This window comes from Microplitis mediator, chromosome 3, assembly GCF_029852145.1.
Source record: "Microplitis mediator isolate UGA2020A chromosome 3, iyMicMedi2.1, whole genome shotgun sequence".
NCBI lineage: Eukaryota > Metazoa > Arthropoda > Insecta > Hymenoptera > Braconidae > Microplitis > Microplitis mediator.
Genome location: NC_079971.1, coordinates 18,516,764 through 18,543,276, shown reverse-complemented (window position 1 = coordinate 18,543,276; position 26,513 = coordinate 18,516,764). Strand labels below are relative to the sequence as shown.

Here is a 26,513-nt window from a genome sequence, read left to right as displayed (position 1 = left end):
TCGTATTTTTGGAAAGTATCAGGCTGGTGTTATCAGCATCTCGTACTTTATCAATCTTTGTCATTTGTATTTATTCTTATTATTAGTTCGATAGATATATTTCTCTAGTCTGGTTCTCTTTTACGTTATTGAATGTGGAAAAAAAAAATTTTGTATAAAAACCACTCATATATTCATGCTTACAGCTAACTTAATAAATAATTAAATAAAAATAAAAGGGTGTGACTATGTACATATATACAAATATACAGTTAAAGTTTTTAAATTATATTCTTCCTGGCGTAGTTGGCACAGTATGACGTTGCTTTTGTTCAGCTTCTCGTTCTTTTCTCCTTCTTTCTAGGTTGTTCATGTGAGCTGCGTTTTTGTCCAACCACCAGTATTTTGGGTGTAGGCGGTGGAAATCGTCTTCGTCCCTTTTGGGGACCACCGTGGAGTACTTTAGGTCATTTTCGTTTGCTAGGTATGCATCGATGGGTATACGCTTGTTGGCTTTGTGTCTGCTCCTATGGTAGATTGTAGGTATGTTTTTTTCGTTTTGTATTATTCCGAGTCTGTCTAATTGTGTGAATGTTTGTGGTTGTATGTATCCTTTGTCAGTTGCGTCGTCGAGGTTGATGTTCGTTGTCGTCAGCTTTTGGATTATGGCGTTGTCTATGTTTTTGAGTTGGCTGTAGTAGTCTCGTGTGAGTTTAATTATGAAATTGTCTATTCTGGGGATATTTGCTGCGTCGTACAGTGTTTTGTTGCTGATCCTTTCCACGTAATTTGTCTCTTCTTTCCTGTATAGTCCAAGTGCGGCTCTTAGGCATGCTCTTTCGAACTGCCTTAGCTTTTCCATTTGGGCCGCTCCCAGGTTCCACCAAACTGGTACCGCATACGTTAGTATTGGTCTGATCAGCAGGAGGTAGCAGATCACTCTGGCTCTTTTGCTTATCATTCTATTGTGAAATAGTCTGGAGAGGGCTCTATAGCTGTTTCGTGCTTTTGTTAACTAAATGTCCACGTGACCTGTGTATCTTACCAGGTAGTCTATGTTTACTCCAAGGTATTTGACGGTTTTTTTTGTTGGTATGATCGCTGGTTCTTTGGTGTCTGGTTTGAAAGTTGTTACTGTGAATTCTTCGGCTTGTTTTCTTTTACGTGGTGCTATTAAATTGGATGGTTTTCTGAAGACTATTGACTCGCATTTGGACGGATTTATTCGAAGATTCCATTTTGTATAAAATTTATTAATTTTGTTGACTATTTCTTCTAGTTTTACTTGTTTTTCTTTTGGGGTTACTCCAGCTACGTAGAATATTGTGTCATCTGCGTACACGGAAAATAAAAAATAGTAGTGGCAACTCTCTGAGATAGTACTGAGAACTTTCTGTAAAAAAAAAAATTTCAGAAAGCACTGTATACTATCTAGACTGTATCCACTACTCTCTGGATAGTACTGAGTACTTTCCCAGACAGAAACCACCAATATCTCATATAGTACACTCTTAGACAGTAGTCAGTGGCATCTGTAAAGTAACGAGTAATTTGCCGGAAAGTATAGGCACTTTCCTCAGATATTACAAGATACTATCTGCAGATAGCACGTGTGTCGATCTGTAGATGGCAGTGGTTACTGCGCAAGACAGGACTGTATACTGTCTAAGATAGTAACCAGTACTTTCTCAAATAGTTTTCAGGAATATCCAAGACAGTAAAAGTGAATTACGATTTTGAATTTTATTATATCATTAAATTAAGCCGAATCAAAATCAATTAACTTTAATTCAGGGAATGAAGTCGTAATAGCTAATAATACCAATAAACAATTAAAAACTAATTGTGTCGAACAATTTTTTTTTTCACGTTCAATTTTATGAAAAGGTATTAATAATAAATTAACTAAATGAATGCAGTTTTTTTTTTGTGACGCAAATTATTTTATATTCTTTTAATTTTCAAAGATTTATTCAGTTATTTTTTTTTTTATTTTCTACAGGTGAATTTTCTTTTCAAAAAAGTATACTTTTTTATGGTTTTCTTATTAATTACAAGTTTTGTAATTTAGATTGAAAAATTGTCAGGTTTAAAATTTTTCTTTTTTGAAAAGAAAATTCACCTGTAGAAAATAAAAAAAAAAATAGCCGAATAAATCTTTGAAAATTAAAACAATATAAAATAATTTGCGTCACAAAAAAAAACTGCATTCATTTAGTTAATTTATTATTAATACCTTTTCATAAAATTGAACGTGAAAAAAAAATTGTTCGACACAATTAGTTTTTAATTGTTTATTGGTATTATTAGCTATTACGACTTCATTCCCTGAATTAAAGTTAATTGATTTTGATTCGGCTTAATTTAAAGAAATAATAAAATTCAAAATCGTAATTCACTTTCACTGTCTTGGATATTCCTGAAAACTATTTGAGAAAGTACTGGTTACTATCTCAGACAGTATACAGTCCTTTTTTTTTTTTTTTTTTTTTTCAGTATATATATGTATATTAAAGGCCTTGGGCATTCCCAATCCAGCCAATCGAGTCGAATTCGTATACGAATCAAATTCACATCTCCATCAAATCAAATTCAATATTTAAACCAGATCAAATTCATCATCGGCGACGGGACGAACCTCAGGGCCGAAAGACCTCACACTCTTTGTGTGAAAAATTCTTTCGGCAACCGCTGGGATTCGAACCCACGCCTGGCCAGTGATCAAGTTCGAGAGGCCTAGGTCTTACGCCTTAGACCGCTCGGCCATGGTCACCGGTTAGTGTAAATTTGCGTCAGACCTGAACAAACACCTCCTGAACGGAATGCTAGTCGGTGCGGCACTACTGGACTTGGAAAAAGCATTTGACTCAGTTTGGCTGAATGGCCTGATCTATCTGCTGACTAAACTCAAATTCTCGAACGAACTAATCATGCTAATAAGCGATATGCTCCATGGCAAATCGTTTGTGGTCTGGAACGGAGTACTATTATCCACACTCACCTTCTGGGTTCTAGAGGGAATGCAACAAGGCACAGTGACAGCCCCAGTGCTCTTCAACATTTACACCAGCGAAGTCTTGAATCTCTTTGACCTTAATTCAGGAAACCGGACACACTCCCGAGCTTACGCTGACGACAAAGTGGTTTATGTAGCTGACAGTAAAGTGCCCATTATACAAAGTAAGCTGGAAAACCTGGTTAACAAAATTTACAGACACTATAAAGAATGGAACCTGATCATCAACATCCAGAAGAGTGAGGTGATCTTATTCCGTAAAACTGTTAACGAGATATCCCCATTAACAGTTCCCTTAATCAAAGAATTTGGCATCAACATCACCGATGATGATACAGGAACGATAACTGAAATCCCCAGAAAAGATCTCGTCAAATACCTGGGAATAAATTTCGACTATCTGCTGAGAATGAATAAGCATCATGCAATCCAGCTAGCAAAGGCCAAAACAGCCTTCAGAGCCAATGCTAGATTATTCTACAACCGTCACCTGGATCCAAAAGCCAAGATTATATGTTACCAACTGCTTATCCGACCAATAATGTCATACGCTGCACCAATATGGTGGAATATCGGCCCTTCAGTGATGGAGCATTATAGAGAGTTTGAGAGATCTTGCCTAAGAGCCTGCTTGAACATCTATAGAACACCGGAATCCGATTATATAAAATGGGTCAACAATGAATCCTTATACAATCGTGCTGGTATCCCTAGGTTCGACATATTCACGCTGATGCTAACCAGAAACTACTTTAGCTCTGTCTATCAGATAGACAACAACCTGCTAAAGCAGCTCAAAGTTGAGAACCCTGTAATGGAGCAGTGTATGGCCCGCAGCAACTACTCGCCTCCTGAGCTATTCACCAACTTAGACAGGAAAGGTTATATCCAGGACGAAAACAACATCCCCATAATCTACCATATACAAAGACATTGCGCCAAGAAAGCAATCTGGATTGATATCGAGAATATACCCAACACCAAATGGGTATATTCTATGACTATCTCGACAAATGATCGCCAAAATCTAGACAGACTGTCAGAAAAATACTGGTGGCTACAAGGGGATGCCAAACACCTCGATGAACTTCGTCGCAGAGCCAGAATAAAAAATCAAAGAACGTATCAACGCCAAATGCTTCAATAGATCCGGAGAGCCCAGGATTTATAATCTACAACGACAGCAATATTGCCTACCCTCCTTGTAAATATGTGTATATATATAAATATTCCTAATAACCCCACAATCCCACTCCATTATCCCCCCCCCCTCCCATTGCCGCATAAGCAAGTCAACTGTCTGATGGTTTTTTTGTATTTATTATTTTTACTTTTTTTTACCATCATTTATATTAACTGTATTAGTCATTAATTTCATAACCATAACTAAAACATTCATTTAATATTTTTACGGAGTCCTAGAGAGACGCATCAGTAGATGACCACTAGGCGCATATGCAATTTAGAGATTAAGTTGTTTATAAGGTGTTTTTATTACTTATATATGTAAAAGAAAAATTTGGAAAAATAAATAACCTTTTTCAAACCAAAAAAAAAACCGGTTAGTATACAGTCCTGTCGTGCGCAGTAACCACTGCCATCTACCGATCGACACACGTGCTATCTGCAGATAGTATCTTGTAATATCTGAGGAACGCGCCTATACTTTCCGGCAAAGTACTCGTTACTTTACAGATGCCACTGACTACTGTCTAAGAGTGTACTATATGAGATATTGGTGGTTTCTGTCTGGGAAAGTACTCAGTACTATCCAGAGAGTAGTGGATACAGTCTAGATAGTATACAGTGCTTTCTGAAATTTTTTTTTTTACAGAAAGTACTCAGTACTATCTCAGAGAGTTGCCACTACTATTTTTTATTTTCCGTGTAAGGCTCCTGAATCGTCGAACTGTAGAGTTCAATGAGTTAAAGATCAAATAGAACGGAATATAGTATAGGACCGGATAGCTCAACTGGTAGAGCACTAGGCGCGATACCGACATAGTCTGGGTTCGATTCCTAGTTTGGGCTGTCTATATTTTTCTCAATTTATCTATAAATTGTCTTATTGAGAAGGTTAATTGTAAGTTTAGGTTTCACTATATTTAAAAATTGTCACTAAGACAATAAGACAAAAACAAATACGTGATTCATTAGAATGTAGTGAAACTTCTTTAGATATATGTGCTTAAATCTATGTAGATTCCTTTGAAGATCGACATTTGTGGCACGTGGCCCTCCCGGGACGATAGCCAAGAAGGAGAAAAAAAAAGATCGACATTTACGCAGATCTACTTGGATTTACTTATATATCCGTGGATATACCCGAGTAGAATTTTGGCTAATGAAGATGCGTTTAGAGCCAGTCACTAGCTCAGCATTACTAGCTAGCAGATTTAGCTAATAACGAGCTCACCGTTGGCTAATTTTTGTTTCAAGAATATTTTTAGCTCACTGATATCTCGTGAGTGAGCAATATTTATTATTCACAGATGGCGCTGTACAAGAATGAAATCTTGACTCACTAGTGCCTCACAGCTAGCTCAAAATAATTATTTATAGATGGCGTCGTTTTCAAGTCAAAAGACGACTCACCACAAGCCGATAGCTGGCCATTATCTATGATTTACAGATGGCGCTCTATAGAAATGTAACGCTGACTAATCATTACCTCACAGCTAGCTCAAAATAATTATTTATAGATGGCGTCGTTTTCAAGTCAAAAGACGACTCACCACAAACTGATAGCTGGCCATTATCTATGATTTACAAATGGCGCTCTATAGAAATGTAACACTGACTAATCATTACCTCACAGCTGGTTCAAAATGATTATTTATAGATAGCAAAATTTTCAATCCAAAAGATGGCTAACTGTAAACTCCTAGCTGGTCACTACTTATTATTTACGGATGGTTCTATAAAAAAAAGAATTTACTGATTTGTTATTGGTATTTATCTAGATAATACTTATTGTTCTAGACAGAAAAAAAGGATTTCTTGACGCAGAAAATTTTCACTTGTCCCAGGAAAAATTTTACATCATGAAATGAAAATGAAAATTTTCTGGGAGCGAGAAAAACCTTTTTGGAACAAAAAATTTTTTTTAATCTCACGAAATTTTACGATCCATTATTTAGAAGGTTAAATAATATTGTAACCAATTTATACTCAGCTTAACAAGCATCAACTTAGTAAATAACAATAAATCAACCTAACTTCAAATAAGTATAGACGACGCTACATAAAAATGTAACTGGAACTCACCAGTATCTCATGGTTATCCAACGAAAATTGGTTACAGATGAAGCTGTACAAAAACTGAAATTTACCTCATCAGTATCTCATAGTTATCTTGTCACTAATAGTTACAGGTGGCGCTACATAAAAATATAACCGCAACACATCAGTATCTCATGGTTGTCTAGTTAACATTAGTTACAGATGGAACTGTATAAAAAATAAAATTCACCTCGCCCATATCTCATGGTTATCTTGTCGCTAATAGTTACAGGTGGCGCTGCATAAAAATATAAATGTAACTCACCAGTATCTAATGGGTGTCCAGTAATTATTAGCTATAGATGGAGCTGCTTAAAAAATAAATTTCACCTCACCAGTATCTTATAGTTGTCTAGTCACTATTAGTTACAGATAGCATTGTATAAAACATATATGGATCATCAAATTGTAGTCGATTCCAACGAGCAGTAGCAGCCCAGTGGATAACACGCGAGACTCATCATCCCAAGGATCCGGGTTCAACTCCTGTCACCGACCAACTGGACTTTACGATTAATTCGATGATAAACTCATAAAAAAATTAATCTAAATACCAATTGTAAAGCCAGTGTAAAAAAAAAAAAAAAAAAAAAAATTTTTTTTTTTTTTTTTTTCAATTTTCGAGTCATCGTGAACTCATATTTTTTAGCTAGCCACTGGCTACTTTTCATATCTTGTCATTAGCTCATTTTTTTTAGCCAGCGATTAGCTATTTATAATTGCACACTTACTACCTCATTGTTTTAACCTAGCTATTGGATATATGTTTGAATCTATCCACTGGCTTGTTTTGATCAGTCAGCCATCGGCTAAGATGGCGTTACATAGTGAGGTTATGGCTGGCCAATTCTATTAGGCAGTGATGAGGTATAACTAAAATCTGTTAGCTACGGGCTGGCCACCTATGAGTTTTAATTCTACTCGGGTAGTGAGATATGTTTGGATCTTTTTGGATATTTTGAGATCTGTTTGGATCTCTTTTGATATTGTTAGATCTGTTTGGATATACTTAGATATAGTGAGATCTCTTTGGATATTGTCAGATCTGTTTGGATCCGCTTGGATCGCGCCAAAATTTGGATCCAAGCATATCTGACTGTTTGGATCCAATCATATATGCTTGGATCTAAACATTTTTTATCGGGTAGCTATAACTTTTTCAAAATTCGACTGATTGGGACGTTGTTTTTTTCAAAATTTTTGTTTTTGAATGTGCTTCTCCAAAAATCTACAAAAAAACAATGAAGATAGGTTGCAATAATTTTTTTGTATTTTTTTTTTCGAAAAGCACATTTGAAAACAAAAATTTTGAAAAAAACAAAGTCCCAATCAGTCGAATTTTGAAAAAGTTATAGCAATTTAAAATTAAAAAAAGCCATGTTTTTTCAAAAATTTATAACTTTTTTTTGGTTGGGTGAAAAAATTTGAAAAAATTATGAGAAAGGTGGGGTAGAAAGAAAGAAAAAATTTTCAGCCAAATCTAAAAGGGTCGGGTTCAAAAGTGGTCGATTTGGCGTGGAATGCCCCATATATATTTCATTAGAATAAATTTATCTTTATTATAAGTAATCAATGTGTCGTGCAAAGTATGTAAAAAATTTTCAAAAATTTGTTAAAGGAAAACCAACAATAGCTAAGAAATTTAATCAATATTTAATTACGACGTCGCATTTGTCTAATGACAGAAACAATTCGTCTTTTAGGTAATACTATTCTTTTTAGTAGATTTCATAGAAATCTAACTATTGTATTTGTCCTCATAATGGAATTTTCGAAAAATTTTGCTATATCTTAACTCAGCTCGACGAGCTGAGTCAGAAAATACATTTGGTTCAAAAGTTTATATATGTATTTATATATATATATATATATATATATATATATATATATATATATATATATATATATATATATATATATATATATATATATATATATATATAATATAACGCGCAGTTCTCCAACGATAGCGTCCACAATTCTACACCGATCTTAATGAAACTCAATATACTCATTCTATAGACGATTACCTTGGATGAGTTCGAAGATGAGCCAATTCGGCCAATAAGTTTAGAAGTTATGGTTAATTGAAATTTTGTAAAATTTCCAAAAAAATATTTGTTTGCCGCTTTAACTGGATGTAACTTCTAAACGGAAAGAGATAGCTCATTTTCGTTTGTCTTATCTGAAAGCTCGATCGATTTTCTTCAATTTTCACTATGCACCTTATTGATTTGTTCACTTTTTCTAATAGATAAATGATTTTGAAAATTTACAAAATATTATAAAAACTAATTTTATGCGGATTTTCACTTTGATTATAGCCACAATTTCACACCGATCACCTTAAAACTTTGTACACGTATTTTGTGGGTGACTACCTTGTTCGAGTTTGAAAATGAGCTCAATCGGTTGATTAGTTTAGAAGTTATAGCATTTCAAAATTTTCAAATTGTCTAAAATTCATGTTTTTACTTATTCTTTCTTCGATATCTTTTGAATGTGATAACTTATCGACTTTATATCAAATTCATCTGAAAGCTCTTCAAATAAGCTTTAATTTTCATGCCCATATATGTGCCTAGACCAATTAAATTACTTATTTTACCATTCATTTAATGAAATATTTAGTAGATTTCATAGAAATCTAACTATTGTATTTGTCCTCATAATGGAATTTTCGAAAAATTTTGCTATATCTTAACTCAGCTCGACGAGCTGAGTCAGAAAATACATTTGGTTAAAAAGTTTATATATGTATTTATATATATATATATATATATATATATATATATATATATATATATATATATATTTAGTGGTTGAGGTGATAATATAAATTATTAAAACCAACTAATTAATTTAAACAAATGTTTTATCTAAATAAACGGAAAATAACGCAGTGATTGTAAGTATACAGTAAAGTAAAAAGCCTGGATGCGTGTGTACAATCCCACGGTCTATTACTAATTGTCCCCACCAATGTGGTAGAGATGGATAAAATGAAATAATCGATGTTCGACGGAAACTGTCGAATTTTATCGATCGCGTTACCTAGTAGCAACGCTACAGAACTCCCTTTGTTTTTTTTTTTTTTTTTTTTTTTTTTTTTTTTTTTTTTTTTTTTTAATTTTAATACACGATAGATTAAAGTAATGGAATATTTACAAATGACATGAATAAATAAATAATTAAATGAATGAGTATAATAAAGTGGTGAATTATTACTTTGTAGAAAAAAAAAAAAAAGACTTTTATATAAAAAAAATTAAATCGTGTAAATTTTTAAATATTAAACCGGACTCGGCGTTTTACGGTCTCGGTTGCTGTGTTAATCGGCTGGGAGTTTGTTATCATCGTCGTCGTGTCGACTGAATTTGCCTCGTAGACCGGCTTTAATCTGTCCACAGAAATGGCGATTTGTCGTCCACGAAAATCAACGATGAAGTATTTATCGTGTCGGGTTATTACACGATATGGACCCTCGTACGGCGGCGAGAAAGATGGTCCAATCTGGTCATTCCGTACCAGTACGTGGCTGCAAGTACTAAGGTTCCTGAAACAGAAAACAGAATGCTTGCCGTGACGCGACATTTCGGCCGGTGCCAATGAATTAAAATGACGTTTTAATGTGTTAATGATATCGTGAGGTGTAGTTTTGTTACTGGGAGTGAGTAACTCGCCAGGTAAACGAATTGGCTCACCGTATACTAATTCAGCCGGTGTCGTCTGTATGTCGTCTTTCCAAGCAGCGCGTAAGCCGAGCAAAACGGCTGGTAATGCGTCATACCATGACTCTTGATGACACAAGAGTGCTGACTTTAATTGACGATGTAAACGTTCGACTAGACCGTTAGCTTGCGGATGATACGGCGTAGTATGTAGGTGTTTTATTCCGTACATTTTCATCAACGATTGGAATAACGACGATTCGAATTGTGGACCTTGGTCCGAAGTTATGCGTTTCGGTACTCCGTGGCGTGAAATCCAGTGCAGCGATAGTGCATGTGCTATCGCCTCTGCGGTTCCATTGGATAACGGGACAGCCTCAGGAAATCTCGTGAATCGGTCGATGATCGTTAAGCACTGATTAAAGCCTCTTGATGTTTTTAAAGACACTAGATCGATGTGTATGTGCTCGAATCGTTCAGTTGGAGGTTCAAAACTGGCGATCGGCGATGACACGTGTCTCTGAATTTTATTCTTCTGGCAATCGATGCAAGATTTCGCCCATTCATGGCAATCTTTATTAATCGACGGCCAGACGTATCGTTTGGAGACAAGTTTAAGTGATCCTTTAATTCCGGGATGAGCTAGCGAGTGCAGTGAATTAAACACCTTCTTTCTCAGCGGCTCTGGAACATATGGACGCACTGTACCTGACGCAGTGTCACAATACAGTGCAGGTCCATTATCGAGTTGTATCGTTTTTAAATTTAAAGCAGTTGTTTGACGTAACAACTGCTGGAGTTCATTGTCGGTTTGTTGAGCGTCGGCAAGTTCTTGCGATGTTATAGCAATAGATACTGCTTCGACGCGTGACAATGTGTCAGCGACAATATTGTCGGTACCCGACACATGTCGAATATCGGTGGTAAATTGACCGATAAAATCGAGTCGACGAAATTGCCAAGGCGATGCTCTTTCGGTGCGCTGTTTGTAAGCGTGCTGAAGCGGCTTGTGATCGGTGTAGATTGTAACATGCCGGCCTTCGAAAATATGCCGAAAGTATTTTACAGCCTCGTAGATGGCGTTCAACTCGCGGTCGTATGTCGACAATTTTTGAATCGACGGAGACACTTTTCGACTGAAAAATGCCAGTGGTTGCCAGTTGTTATCCACTTTTTGCTGTAGAACGGCTCCAATACCGATTTCGGATGCATCGGTGAATATTGCCCAGTCAGCATCGATTTTAGGGTGAACCAACAATGTAGCATCCGCGAGAGCTCGTTTAGCTGACTTAAAAGACTCTTGAAGTTCAGTTGTCCAGTTGACTGGATGAGAGCCTTTGACTTTGGGTCCTTCCAAAATTTTATTAAGTGGTGCTAGAATTTCTGCAGCGTTCTTGATGAACTTTCTGTAGAAATTCACTGTGCCGAGAAATCGACGAAGAGCTTTTATGGTGGTAGGAGGCTCAAAATTGGCAATAGCCTCTACTTTCTCCGGTAACGGCTTGGTTCCATCTTTGGTGATGAGATGGCCGAGAAATTTTACTTCCGGTAGACCAAACTGGCATTTTGGTACGTTAATTACCAGTCCGTATTCACGGAGACGCTCGAATAATGTTTTTAGGTGCTCCATGTGCTGCTTTTCGTCGTTGGATGCGATTAAAATATCGTCAACATAAGGAAAGACGAATTCAAGGTCACGAGTGACCTCGTCAATGAATCGTTGAAACGTTTGAGCTGCGTTTTTAAGCCCAAACGTCATAAATTTGAACTCGAATAACCCGAACGGTGTGATGATCGCCGTTTTCGGCACGTCCTCCGGGGCGACGGGTATTTGCAAAAATGCCTTTGCAAAATCGACGACTGAAAATATACTTTTACCGTGCAAAAGTGCGGCAAAGTCGTCAAGATAACGTAACGAGTATTTATCGATGAGTGTTCTATCGTTAAGCGGTCGGTAATCACCGCACGGTCTCCATTCTCCGGACTTCTTCTGCGCTAAATGAAGTGGTGAAGCCCAGGCGCTGTTGGATGGTCTGCAAATACCTTCCTCGATCATTTTTCGGAACTCTGATTGTGCGATTTTCAACTTATCTGGAGCCAGGCGTCTTGCTTTGCACGAAACTGGCGGTCCAGGTGACGTTCGGATATGATGCACCGTTGAATGTTTTCTAGTTTGACGCTGAGTAGCATCGGGTCTTGTAATATCGGTAAATTCTCTTAATAATTCCATATACGCAGAATTACCATCGACTGCTTTAATATTAGTTTCTGCCGATGTCGTGTGAGAATTTCCGGGTGTCAATAAACCAGTGACGCCATCACGAAGGCATTTTCGCTTTAGGTCGACTAGTAAGTCGTAATGACTTAGGAAGTCTGCACCTATAATCGGTTTAGTGACGTCAGCAATGATAAAATTCCATGAGAAGTCACGGCGAAGTCCAAGGTTCAATGTAATCGATTTTAAACCATAGGTTTGAATTATCGAGCCGTTTGCGGCATACAGTTGGTAACCTATGGGTGTACTATTTGATTTCAGCCAGCCACGTGGAAAGACAGATAAATCGGAGCCGGAATCGACAAGATATTCCGTTCCTGTAGTTCGGTCACGGATAAACAGGCGGCGAGAAATCGATTGAGAATCATTAGCCGCCTCTACTGATTCTCGTTTAAGTTTCCCTGCCATTTACAGCCGGGAGCGCATGATCGGGCATTTTTACCATGCTTGAAATGATACCAGCAATAGTCGAATTTTTTAACTTTCCGAGGACGACGGTGTTGGTATGCTCTGGATCGTGTATTTGGAGGTTGCTCCTGAGCAAGCATTTCGCTATACTCGGCAGTCAACAGTGCAAGTTGCTTACGCAAAGCAGCGAGTTCCTCTGCGGCGGATGCGTACATTTTGAAATATAAAATATAAAAATAATATTCCAAATAATAATATCACCTGCACTTAAAATTATATTATTTTAATTTTTCTACGTATCCAACGATGACTCGTCACTCAGGAATGTTCGGCTGACTCTCTGGCTTAATCCTCGAAACTATTTCCGATGACGTAGCTACCGGAAAATTTAACGTGACACTGCACGAAATAAGCAATTTTATTTTCAGCGCGCAAAAACTTTTATCACTATTCGATTCGCACTAAAGGTCCCTCGAATCAACACTGATGCGGCATAACGTCCATAAGATGCCCCGCAATGCACCAGCGGTGATAAAATATGAAAAACTGCACAATGATAAAAAATTCACTGCACTAATTAATTCAAAAATAAATTCACACAAAAATAACTGTGAGTACAAAATCACGGTCTCGCCGATTAAACGGCAACGCGACAAAATATTCGCGGGAAAACAACACGAGAACTCGCGAAAATTTTGCACACTGTGTAATACACGTGTTCGACGCTTCCCTTAAAAAGAGATCACGTCGGGGTCACCAATTTAGTGGTTGAGGTGATAATATAAATTATTAAAACCAACTAATTAATTTAAACAAATGTTTTATTTAAATAAACGGAAAATAACGCAGTGATTGTAAGTATACAGTAAAGTAAAAAGCCTGGATGCGTGTGTACAATCCCACGGTCTATTACTAATTGTCCCCACCAATGTGGTAGAGATGGATAAAATGAAATAATCGATGTTCGACGGAAACTGTCGAATTTTATCGATCGCGTTACCTAGTAGCAACGCTACATATATATATATATATATATATATATATATATATATAATATAACGCGCCGTTCTCCAACGATAGCGTCCACAATTCTACACCGATCTTAATGAAACTCAATATACTTATTCTATAGACGATTACCTTGGATGAGTTCGAAGATGAGCCAATTCGGCCAATAAGTTTAGAAGTTATGGTTAATTGAAATTTTGTAAAATTTCCAAAAAAATATTTGTTTGCCGCTTTAACTGGATGTAACTTCTAAACGGAAAGAGATAGCTCATTTTCGTTTGTCTTATCTGAAAGCTCGATCGATTTTCTTCAATTTTCACTATGCACCTTATTGATTTGTTCACTTTTTCTAATAGATAAATGATTTTGAAAATTTACAAAATATTATAAAAACTAATTTTATGCGGATTTTTATTTGATTATAGCCACAATTTCACACCGATCACCTTAAAACTTTGTACACGTATTTTGTGGGTGACTACCTTGTTCGAGTTTGAAAATGAGCTCAATCGGTTGATTAGTTTAGAAGTTATAGCATTTCAAAATTTTCAAATTGTCTAAAATTCATGTTTTTACTTATTCTTTCTTCGATATCTTTTGAATGTGATAACTTATCGACTTTATATCAAATTCATCTGAAAGCTCTTCAAATAAGCTTTAATTTTCATGCCCATATATGTGCCTAGACCAATTGAATTACTTATTTTACCATTCATTTAATGAAATTTTGCTATTGCATTAGTTCTCCTACTTCTTAGTAAATTCATGGAGCTACTTAAATTTATATTATTGCAGTGTGACACCTATAAAATTCAAACATCTCAATTCAGCGGGCATATACAATTTTGTTTTATCGACAGTGTATAAATGATATGATATATCAATAACAGTATTAACATTAGTTATGATGATAATATTCTCTATATCTACTCGTCTTTTGATATTCTTGTAGGCTTTTTATTTCAAATATTAGTACTAATTTCAATTATGACACTCTGATGTATCACAATCAATTTTTAATTTTAGAATATTTTATTAGTAGATTTTATTGAAAGCAAATTATCGCCTTTGTCCTTATGGTAGAATTCTCGAGCATTAAAACCATAATCTATCATTTTTCGAATAGGGTCCGGAATACCATTGGTCCGATAGTTTGAATATATGCATACGGATCTTTAAATAACGTCAAATCAAAACATATAGTGCATTATCATCAAAAATTCTTCTGAAGCTCATTTAGTTAGCATCAATTTTTGGCACTATACTTATAATTTTTTGATTTTTTTTGTTTTATCATCTCGAGAATTTTTAAGAAAATGTAAAAAAAAATTTTATTTTATTATTAGCTTTCATTTGAACAGTGAAAAAAATTCAACAATGAGAAATCTACTTCCATTTCGGCTGCCGAATGGCCTTTTTTTCATTTTCAATGGTATACGTTTAGGTATAGGTCGATGCACAGGCCTCGTAGGCCTAAACAATTTTCGTAACATTAATTCGACACCGAAAACCATTAAAGCCGTGATTATAGTAACCCCGACAATTATATAAGTATATTTTAAATCTTCGTTTACAATCTGATCATACTGTTTATTTCTTTTAATCTTTTCAATTTTTTTAATTTTTCTTAAACGATTATTGATTTTTCTATCTAAATGATTCATAAAACCCATCTCAAATGAAGTGAGACCGAAGTTATCAAACTTTTTTTTTAACGCCCAGTTCTTGCGCGTCCAGTAGGCATAATAGAGTGTAAAAACAGGATTTTTTTATGAGTATACATTTGGTAAACGTTTTGCGGATTGTAATTGTAAATCAGTTTTATAAATGCAAGCGATTGTTGAATTGATTTTAAGATCGATTGTACATTTATATAAACACGTATAAAAACATGGATGTAAATATTTCTTATCATCGTCAGTTACCCATATATTTTGACTAATCATATCCTCATGTAATTCTGGATCATAGTACACGTGATAGTTATGATCATACAAATTTTGTAACGTATCAATATTATGAGTCGAAGGTCCTGACAATAATGTCAATATTTGACCTTGAATATCTGAACTCATCGAAAAAATAAAAAAAAATCCGGTAAAGAAAGTGATGCGCATCGATAACCTATCGAGAGGCGTGAGTATACCCATATTCAGTGACAAACTAAGAACATCTAAGAACGACCGTGCAAAGTCAAAATTATTAATTATTATTATTACTATCGTAATTAGTAATAACGTTACTGCTGATAATATCATTAATTCACTACTATAATTATTGGCTATCTCATTGGCTATTGAAACAAAACTTCTTTTTTGGGTTAATATTGAAAATGTAACTTCGAAATACTGATTCATTATATCTGAATGTGTATAATTTGTATTTGAGACATGCCACTTACGTTCGTTAATATCATAATTACCATCAGCTAATACTTTTAGATATCCCTGTTTAATTGCAATGCGAGCAACATCAGAATGAAGTATATACTTTACTGGTGTAATATTTAAAAAAGTATATGAAGTATCCAAACGCGGAAATTGATTAGTGGGAATGAATTTCAAAGATGTATTTCCAGAATATATTACATCATCGGTAGTTGTATTTGGTAAATTAAAAATAAACGTAGTTTTTACATGATGGCCGTCTAAAATTTTCGTTTTGTCAAATGTAATATTGTGGCAAATTTTATTATCTGTAACCAAAAATCAATACTGTTCATTTCAAAACCTATGAGAAAGTATTACACTGTAAAAAATCCGGAGTGAATCTGGATTGAAATTAAATCCGAATTCACTCCACCACTCGGAGTTCCGGAGTTTAAAAAAAAATCACTCCGCATGTGGAGTGAATTGAGAGTTTTTTTTAAGCGGAGTGATCTCGGAGTGACGCGGATTTTATTTCACTCCCAATTCATTCTGGTCCGGAGTTTTAACATTCAAATGAATTTTTATTAAACTGTCAAGCAGCGTGTGTGTGCGAGTGCGAGTGTCTGTGTGTGCGAGTGCGTGCGTGCGGGTGCCTATGTACGCGTGTCTGTGGATGTGTGTGCGACTGTATGTGCGTGCGTGAGTGCGCATGCGAGTGTGCAAATATGTGCGTGTGTGTGTTCGGGTGTGTGCGTTTGTTCGGGTGTGGACGTTTGTGCGAATGTGTTCGTGTGTGTGTTTCGGGTGTGTGCGAGTGTGCGAATGTGTGCGTGCGTGTGTTCGGGTGTGTGCGAATGTGTGTACGCGTGTGTGCGAATATGTGCGTGTGTTCGGGTGTGTCGGTAAGTGTACGTTCGTGTGTGCGAGTGCGCGATTGCGTGTGCGTGTGTGTGTGCGTATCAGTTGATCAGTACTGTAATACGCGAGTTTTTATTTCGATTTTACATAGTGAAGTTATATTTTATCAATAATATTTTTAAAACTCCCTTGCGGAGTGAATTTCACTCCGGAGGGATTAAATTAATAATAAAAATTATCCACTCCGCGAAAACTCCCCTGCGGAGTACATTTCACTCCGAGGGGAGTGAATAATTAAAAATTCATTCACTCCGCATTCACTCCGGATTTAATCCGCATTCACTCCGCGAATTCTTTACAGTGTAATGTTTAGATTTGCAAAAAAAAAAATAATAAATTTTTACCATTAAAGAAAAGCTGGTTATATATTGTCCGTTTATTGTTACTAGCTTTGTCATTTGTTGCAACTTTTTTCCACGGATGTGGTGCGAAACTTGTGAATGGGTTGTAATTATAAATTATTAGAGTACTATTACTTGATTCATGGCATAAGGAGAATGATTTCAACAAATCCATTTTCCACAATATTTTGAATGTTTCGCTAGCATTTCCACAAAAGTTACCTATAATAAAAAACAAGGATTCAATACTCCAGACGCTGGTAGATTTTAATTTAATGAGAAGTGTTTTTAAATTTTCAATTGAGTTAGTAACCGGCAGAATATACGCCGGATGAGATGGATTGTGCACTTGGATTTGTTTGGGTTCAAAATGTTCATTAATAATTATTGTAGGCGGATTTATTGTTTCCCATGGAATCATGTAAATATCGTTAAACAAATCTTCAGTAATGACAACGGGATTTAATCTTTCAGTAAAACATAAGTCGAGAAGTTGCCTCTGTTGATAATAGACTAATTATAGAATGGAATTAATAATAATAGTTAATAAATACAATAAATTTAATTACCAGTTGACGATAGAAATCGATCGCTGAGTTTTCCAGCGGTGAATCGTAAAGTTTTATTTTACTATTCGTCACTTTAACTAATAAAAAAATCACTATGATTTGTTTTAAATGCATTGAAAATAAATATAAGTCAACAGATGAGTAAAATAATTATTTAAAATATTGCTAAATATGATAAAGTATTGTATAGGAAACACGTCTGATCACGTAAGAAAAATATTTGCAACTGACCTGCAATGTGCAATAATAACAAAAATATCCATTTCACTTATCATGATAAATTTTTAATTTTTAATAGTAATTGATTGTTGCATACTACAGCTTTTATTGTAATGAATGCGTGTTCCATACTTTGTTGCTTAGGGAAAAGAAAGCAATTTTATTAAATATAACAGTAGCACGTGTAAAATGGCATATATATAATTATTCAAACAAATAATTCAGCAATATAAAAATAAATTATTATACATATTAGGGTGATCCAAAAAATGACAAATTTTTTTTTTTAACTTCCCGCTAAGAAAATTGTTAATTTTCAAAAATTCGGGAAGTTATTGGTTTCACCCCGATTTTTGAAAGTGGTGTTTTCATCAGATGTTGACGTTTTGAGGTCCTAGGAAGCTATTTCGGCTTCTAAAAATTATCCTGGTAAATTTTTACTGTCGTATGTGCCTGAATCTAGATGTTACTATGAGTATGTTAGTGTTACCTCAGAGGGATTCAAATTTCGCAGCGGAAAGTTCAATTATTTTGTGTCGTTGACATGTTGGTTCAAAAACCACTTCAGGGACCTTAATGTTGTATCTCATAGGCCTTTTAGAACAACAACTTATAATAATACTGCAGAGGTCAATTGTTTGGCTGCTTGATTTTTATTTTTATTTATTTATTTTATAAATTTGTATATATTTATTTTCAAGGTTTTTATCACTTCTGTACAAATTAAATAATTTTTATTTTTCAATAAACAACAATTATACGAATACCAATTTTTTTTTTAAACGTTCCCATTAAAAAATAATTAAGACTAGTTTGTAAGAAATTAGTTTTAGATTTAAGACTTTAGCTGTTGTCCAATACGTTGCGGAAATTAATAATTAAGTCTAAGGTAAGTACATTTTTAAATAAAATGTCTGGTTTTTAAGAAATTAAAAAAAAAATTTCTGTCAAAAGAAAATGAAAATTATAATTTAGTAAGCGGTAAGAGAATTTTCATTTCTCGAAGTGGACTCACTGGTTAATTTTTCATAATTCGTTTATTTGAGAAACCCCATAAGTCAAGAAAACAAAATTTTTCAGGAAACACAAAAAACATTTTTTTTAAAAAACTTAACATTAAAATAATAAATAAATAATTGAATACAATCATGTTAGCGTCTCTGGAAAATATTCCAACAAGAAAAATTTAATTTTTTAACTGAAACTACTTAAAAAAATTATTTAAAGTTGATTGACTTATGGGGTTTCTCAACCAAACGAAACAAAAAAATTATAAAATCATTGCTTTTTTAAATGTTTCCACTCAAATCATTTATTACACTGATAAAATAACGTATTAAATATGTCCCCGGGAAAAACGAATTAGATCTGGCCATATATAAAAAGATCTGGCCAGATCTGCCTTAGCAGATCTGGCCAGATCTTTAAATTGTCTCTATCTGACGAGATCTGGCCAGATATAATCAGATCTGGCCAGATATAACTAAAAAATAATCTTTTCAGATCTGACCAGATCTGACCAGATCTGACCAGATATAACGAAAAATTAATCTTATTAGATCTGGTCATATCTGGTCAGATCTGGTCATATCTGGTCAGATCTTTAAATTGTCTCTATCTGACGAGATCTGGCCAGATATAATCAGATCTGACCAGATATAACTAAAAACAATCTTATTAGATCTCACCAGATCTGGTTAGATTTCTAAATTGTTTTTATCTGGCAAGACATGGCCAGATATAACTAGATCTGAACAGATAGATTCAAACAGATCTCTACCTAGATCTTTCAGTTGCAATTTTTTTTATTATTATATCCTAGATAAATTTTAAATGTTTATGTATAAGATCCAGATGCTATTATGGAATAGAAAAGATGATTACTGTTAATAGATATGTCTTTTATTCTCATTCTCGCTTGAGATAACATTTTTAAACACACTTTTATATTAAAAATTCCCAAACTTAAATTGTATTAATGAAAATAATAAAAACTTAATTTGTTTACACGTCAACAAATTTAACTCCTGCGAGATTTTTGAGTCACTGCTCAATCTACAAACTTTTGAAACGTAAAACGTATAACTAAAGAAAATAAAATTAAAAAATTGTTTACGCATAAACAAATTTGTCCAGTACAAAATCTTTGAGTCAGTATCCAATCAAAAAAATTCTTAAACATAAAACATATTAATAAAAATAATAAAAGATGAACTTGTTCTCGCGTAAACACAAATAATTATGAAAATTATTCATGGCTCGCCGGATCAGGCAAAGGTGGTGCAGGTGCAGCCTTCGATGAGATTTCACGCTTTATTTCACCCAATCTCTGAGACATTTGAGCTACAATAACGTTCCTATCTGGAATTTTGATCTGCCTTGATTCTCCTTTCTGAATAGCGAAATCTGTTTGAGGAAAACATATAATTACTGTTATTAAAATAAATACAAATACTCAATTTTTGTTCAGTAATCGAACAAATATTTTTTCGCGAAATATTGAAGTACTTTAAGATCTAAAAATTACCAATCAAAACATTAGTATTTTAATTTAGGCAAAAAATATTTATTAACTTCAAATACGTCTTAATTTACGTATTATTAGAATCTACAATCGATTATTCGGTAAAACTAGACACAGAATTGTTTCTGATATACACTTCATGAACATATATGAACTAAAACAATGAAGTTTTAATTTATCACTGTACTATAAATATTACTGAAGTGATATCGATATTTTCCAGTAAACAAATTACTACAAAACTGAATTTAATTTTTGTTTGAAACCCAAATCTATTTTTTTTATTAAGTAATAAATTGATGGAAAAGAAAAACTATCAACAAACCTATAATAGCGTTTTTAGCAGCATCGTCCAGTGCTGAAACAGGAATTATTTGCCGTTCTTTTCCTTGCGCTCTGGGAGCCTGGCCTGTAAAAGTACAACTAGCGATAGCTTTCTTAGTAAATACACCATCAATTAAACGACGAGCGATATGTGTCACTTGCTTGCCACTCAATGCATAGTCGTAAATATTAGTAATACAATAAATTCCGGAGTTTCCAAGCTGAGTCATCTAAATAATTAAGTAATCAATATTTAATATTAATATAAATAAACTTTTCAATAATGTAATTTTACAATAAAACTTACTGGTGTCAAATGATCTTTTCCGAATAATTGACTTGGGACCGACTTTTCACCATCATTGTTCTCATCATTGTTCTCATTTAATTTCATTTTTTTTGCGGGTAATTCATTCACTTCTTCAGTTTTTTTCTCATCGTCTGATGAAATTACTTTTACATCTTCATTTTGCTGGGTTGATTGTGCATTACTAGCTAATTGTAATGAATTATAGCCTCTATGAGCAGCACGAAAGCGTTTTAATTCCGCTTTAAGCTCATCTTTGGTTGGACTACGTTCTTCTTCATCTGATGACTCACAGCTAGACAAAACATTGGCTCTACTTTTCTTTATTAAATTAGCGACCTCTTTTTGAGTTTCGACATGGCTTAATTTTAATGTGACCTAGCAAAGCAAAATAAACGTTATTCAATAATTGATTTCAAGTAAAAAATTCTAGTGATAATCCCATTTATTTAAATCATAAAATCCTAAAAATAATTACCTTCTCTTCTTTTTTTTTATTCTTTTTAGCCTTTTCTATTTCTTTAGTCTCTTTTATAGGAGATTCTTTTTTTAATTTTCGTCGAGTCTTAACAGGAGATGTCACAGGTGTAACTACTTTACTCGGTTTGCTCTGATTTTTTTTATACTCTTTAAGGAGTTGCTTTTGTTTAGTTTTTAATGATTTTTCATCATCTTAAATAATTATTTCAAAATTTACTTTCGAATTAGTATAATTATTTTTTTTATTTTTAATTTTAATAAATTATTTCCTTACCTCCGTATTCTCTAACATAACCTTGAAAAGTTTTTTTCCCAACATAAAATACGACAAGATCACCATCTCTTACTTTTGTGTTCTCATTGTATATCACATCATGATCTTCAACTAATGTTAAAGAATTATCTGCCTTACATTCAATTAAAAACATATCGGAATAATTATTTGTTATCAATATGATATAAATTAACTGAAATGACGCTCTGTATTGTGTACCCTACTTACAACCTCTGTATAATTTTGGCGGGATGAAAGGGTTAAGGAAATGATGAAATGTATAGTTGAACCAGTCAAATAGTATTGTTCGGAGAGATTCGGCTCAAGTCGTGTAGGTAAGTATACCTGAATGTAGTATAAAAAACTAAAGAGTAAATAATAAACAAAAATAAATGCGAAAAATAGTTCAGTATTTTTTTACTTTAAATATTAAATTTAATTTATTAAATATTAAATTTTAATTTTAATTTAAATATTAAATTTTGGTCAAACCTTATTACATTCGTGTTTTAATTAATCGAATTTAAAAAATAATGTAATTTTATTAGGTGCAAATTAACACGGTCAATAAACAGCTAAATAAAATTAGTCAATAAACAGCCATTAAAAAGTGATTGAATAAATAATTATTTAATAAATTAATAAATAGAGTAAATAACCATAAATAAATAAATATATTTGAGGAATATATTACATATATTACAGCTTTTATCTTTCTTAAAAATGTCTTTAGAAGCAAATGAACACTTAAATGCTGGTGCAGTTAGAAAAAAATATAAATTATGGAAGGACAGTGATCATGAGGTAATAATTTAACTTTCATGTGATTTTTCATTAGATTTTCCAGTGTTATGTGATTAATATCCCAGTTTATTACCTTTATGAGCTCTTCATTTATTTGGAAAAAAATAAAAAATATGAAATATATTTAACTCCTTTTGTTTTAATTACACAAATTAAATAATTATTAAGTAATAACAAGTCTAATGTTAAGCATTTATTTGGAAAAAAAATGTACATATAAGAAATTGGAAGACTTGTCAATGCATTTTTTGCAATTAACTATTTGTTTGTGTATTTCAAATTCGGAGTATTTAAATTTGTCTGCTTAATTTAAAGTCATAGCATAGAGTAGTACATCAGTACTTTTTTTTAATTAATTAATTAACGAATTAATTTTTGTAACGAAAAATATTTATTGTTTGCAATATTTTCTTATTTTTAAATCATAATAATTTATATCAACATTTTTTGTTTCAATTTACTTGTAATGAAATTTTCAAAATATCTTATTTTTTTATACACTATTAAAATGTAATTACGCCTTTACATAATATCAAATATTAATTATAATTCATCTTTTAGGTTCCTCTAAAAACACAACAAAGATGGAGAAAAAGTATGGAAAATAACCATGCTTTAGAGATTCGTGAAGGCTTAAACGAACAAATAACGGATTCAGATTTGAATGTGGATTCAAACCCTGATTCAAATATAGACTCTGATGATGATTCAAGTTCGGATTCTGATGCGGACTCAGACGTGGTCTCAGCGGACTCAGATGTTGACTTAAATGTGGATTCTAATGCAGACTCAGATCATGAAGAAAATATTGAAAATGACACTAATGATAATGATAATGATTCTAATAGATATGAAGAAGTAAACAGACAAACGTTTGAAATGTTATACGATGGTAGTGATATCAATGTTCCTAAAGCTGTTTCGTACTTAATGGATTTATATATTGAAAAAAAATTGACAAAACAGTCATTGCAACAGATTTTAGAAACACTGCAACATCTTTTGCCGAAACCAAACTATATGCCTGCTACAGTTCATAATTTATTTAAATTTGTAAAAGATCGAGCTCCTCTAACTAAAACAATAAAACATTTTTATTGCAACCGATGCTTAAAATACTATGGTCCGTTGGATATTGGCAAGGATATAGATTTGGGTAAATCTAAAAATTGTAAAATTTGTTTGGATGGTAAAGTAATGTCATATTTTTACGAATATGATGTTGAAGATGCTATTAAATTCCTGTTTGAACATAGAAACTTAGCGAAAAAGTTGAAACAATTTAATCGTAATCGTGAAAATCGTATTATTGAAGATATTGTTGATGGAACAGAGTACATCAGAGTGAACTCTAGAAGAAATAGAAATATCTATGATCTAACATTAATACTCAATACAGATGGTATTTCACTATCCAATAGTTCTAAATTAAATTGTTGGCCCTTGATGTTCACAATAGCTGAACTCCCAGAGCATCTACGAGAATCTCATTTAGTAATGATTGGTTTTTGGTGTGACTCAGACAAAAAACCATCGATGAATACTTTTCTTCGTCCTTTCTGTGAAAAATTGGTAACTTGTTTTACGAAAGGAATAAAATGGATTGATCCTATTACGCGTAAGGAATTTATTTCTAAAGTAGTTGCACCCTTATTCATTGCTGATGCACCAGCAAGAGCTGAAATACAAAATATTCAATATTTTAGTGGAAAATATGGTTGCAATATTTGTGAGATAAAACAGAAACGATGTCAACCTGTTGTTGGGAGTAAGACTATTCGTATTTATAAATTTACTGATAAAAGAATCAAATTGCGTGATGAGTTAAGGATGTACGATCAAGCTGAACAACTTATTGAGAATCCAGGAAAACTTATTAAAGGTGTCAAAGGTTTATCAGTAGTCGATGTACTGCCTTTTTTAGATTTAGCTACGTGTGTTATGCCAGAGTACATGCACTCGGTCTTACTGGGCGTGGGCAAGCAATTTATGAATATTTATTTTTGTAAAAAAGGCGACTGGAATATTTCTGAACACTTAGAAGCAATTGACCAAATGTTATTGAATATTTGCCCTCCACATTCTTTTCATAGACTACCACGAAAACTTTCTCTACACGCTCATTACAAAGCTTCTGAAATTTATAATTGGATTCTATACTATTCCATTCCGATTCTGTCGCTTTTTTTACCAAAAAAATATTTGGACCATTGGTTATTACTCGTAAAGGCCATACACATTTTGCTCCAACGTCAGATTGTTGAAGATGATCTTAAGGTGGCAGAGAAATGCTTACAAACTTTTGTAAAAAATATCGAAGAGTTATATGGTGACAGAGAGTATACATATAATGTACATCAACTTCTGCATCTAGTACTATGTGTTCGTCGGTGGGGCCCACTTTGGGCAACGTCTGCATTTTCTTTCGAAAACGCCAATGGTTTTATAGTTTCACAAATTCACGGAACTAAAAATATCGGTTCCGAAGTAATAAACAATATAACGATTTATCAAGGAGCTATAATTTTAAAGAATCAGGTTGATTCGAGTACTGAATTGGATCGTATAGACGATAAAATGAACGCATTTAAAGTAAGTGGTGTTAAAAAAAATGAATTTTTGAATGAGTTTGAGATACAAACTTTCCAGACTATGGGTCTTGATCATAAAACCGTATCAATTTACACAAAAGCGAACATAAATAAAACAGTTTTTACCTCTCAAATTTTTCAAAAAACTAAAAATGACAGTTCTAATGTTATTATTACTACCAGTAATAATAAAGTGAAATATGGTTCTATACGATTTTTTTTTGTTATTGACAACAACTTATATGTATCTTTACAGTATTATCGCGTTATGCATGTAAAAATATTTTTTAATCACAATTGTAGAGAAAAAATAAATCATATAATACCAGTTGAGCTACAAAACGAATTCTGTTTAATTAAATTCAAAGATATTAAATCGATGAATACTCTTATAAAAGTTGAAAATTATTTATGTCAAGCTCCAAATAACTTACACAAAATTTATTAAAGAATAAAAAATGATAGATAAATAATCACATCAATAAAAATAACATTTTTATGGAACAATATTCAGTCAATACTATTTTTTTTTTACTTTTTGCGTATCTGTCTTGATCAATTACTAAAAAAAAAATTATTAAATAGAATCTAGTTAAAAATATCTACATGTATCAATTATAATCTTTAACAAATATGTAATGGAATATATTTGTCAATAAATAAAATGGTAAAAGAATTAAAGACCTATTGTTATTCATTCTTTATATGATTTACTATAATATATGCATAATAACTACTTAATAATCAGATCTGATCGAATCTGATGCTGTTGACAACTTCGATATAGTTATATCTGGCCAGATATGATAAGACCTTTTCATGTCTGATGCATTTTGCAATCCAGACATAGTTATATCTGTTTAGATCTGGCCAGATATGATAAGACCTTTTCATGTCTAATGCATTTTGCAATCCAGATATAGTTATATCTGTTTAGATCTGGCCAGATATGATAAGACCTTTTCATGTCTGATGCATTTTGCAATCCAGATATAGTTATATCTGTTTAGATCTGGCCAGATATGATAAGACCTTTTCATGTCTGATGCATTTTGCAATCCAGATATAGTTATAACTGTTTAGATCTGATCAGATATGACTAGATCTGATCATGTCTGATGAATTTTTCAACTCAGATATAGTTATATCTGTTT

The 26,513-nt window shown here is 33.2% G+C and overlaps 2 protein-coding genes across 2 annotated transcripts; one reads left to right on the top strand and one right to left on the bottom strand.

The window, feature by feature from the left end:
- Positions 1-19,730: 19,730 nt before the first annotated feature.
- On the bottom strand, positions 19,731-22,225 carry LOC130664825 (uncharacterized). Its single transcript, XM_057464938.1, has 5 exons — positions 21,965-22,225; positions 21,689-21,882; positions 21,211-21,588; positions 20,905-21,133; positions 19,731-20,461 (listed from the first exon to the last, which is right to left on the bottom strand). The coding sequence occupies exons 1-5, from the start codon at positions 22,116-22,118 to the stop codon at positions 20,304-20,306; spliced, it is 1,113 nt and encodes a 370-aa protein (XP_057320921.1). The 5' UTR covers positions 22,119-22,225; the 3' UTR covers positions 19,731-20,303.
- A 230-nt stretch (positions 22,226-22,455) lies between these two features.
- Positions 22,456-25,920, top strand: LOC130665554 (uncharacterized). Its single transcript, XM_057466002.1, has 2 exons — positions 22,456-22,768; positions 23,330-25,920. The coding sequence occupies exons 1-2, from the start codon at positions 22,688-22,690 to the stop codon at positions 25,805-25,807; spliced, it is 2,559 nt and encodes an 852-aa protein (XP_057321985.1). The 5' UTR covers positions 22,456-22,687; the 3' UTR covers positions 25,808-25,920.
- Positions 25,921-26,513: the final 593 nt, after the last annotated feature.

Bases quoted from the DNA above. Each gene is read 5' to 3' on its own strand.
- LOC130665554 (XM_057466002.1), top strand. From the start codon at position 22,688: ATGTCTTTAGAAGCAAATGAACACTTAAATGCTGGTGCAGTTAGAAAA. The intron at 22,769-23,329 runs GTAATAATTTAA...TTCATCTTTTAG, and splicing joins GGAAGGACAGTGATCATGAG to GTTCCTCTAAAAACACAACA.
- LOC130664825 (XM_057464938.1), bottom strand. From the start codon at position 22,118: ATGTTTTTAATTGAATGTAAGGCAGATAATTCTTTAACATTAGTTGAA. The intron at 21,589-21,688 runs GTAATTATTTTT...TTGCTTTGCTAG, and splicing joins ATAAAAAAAAAGAAGAGAAG to GTCACATTAAAATTAAGCCA. The intron at 21,134-21,210 runs GTAAGTTTTATT...TTAATTATTTAG, and splicing joins GAAAAGATCATTTGACACCA to ATGACTCAGCTTGGAAACTC.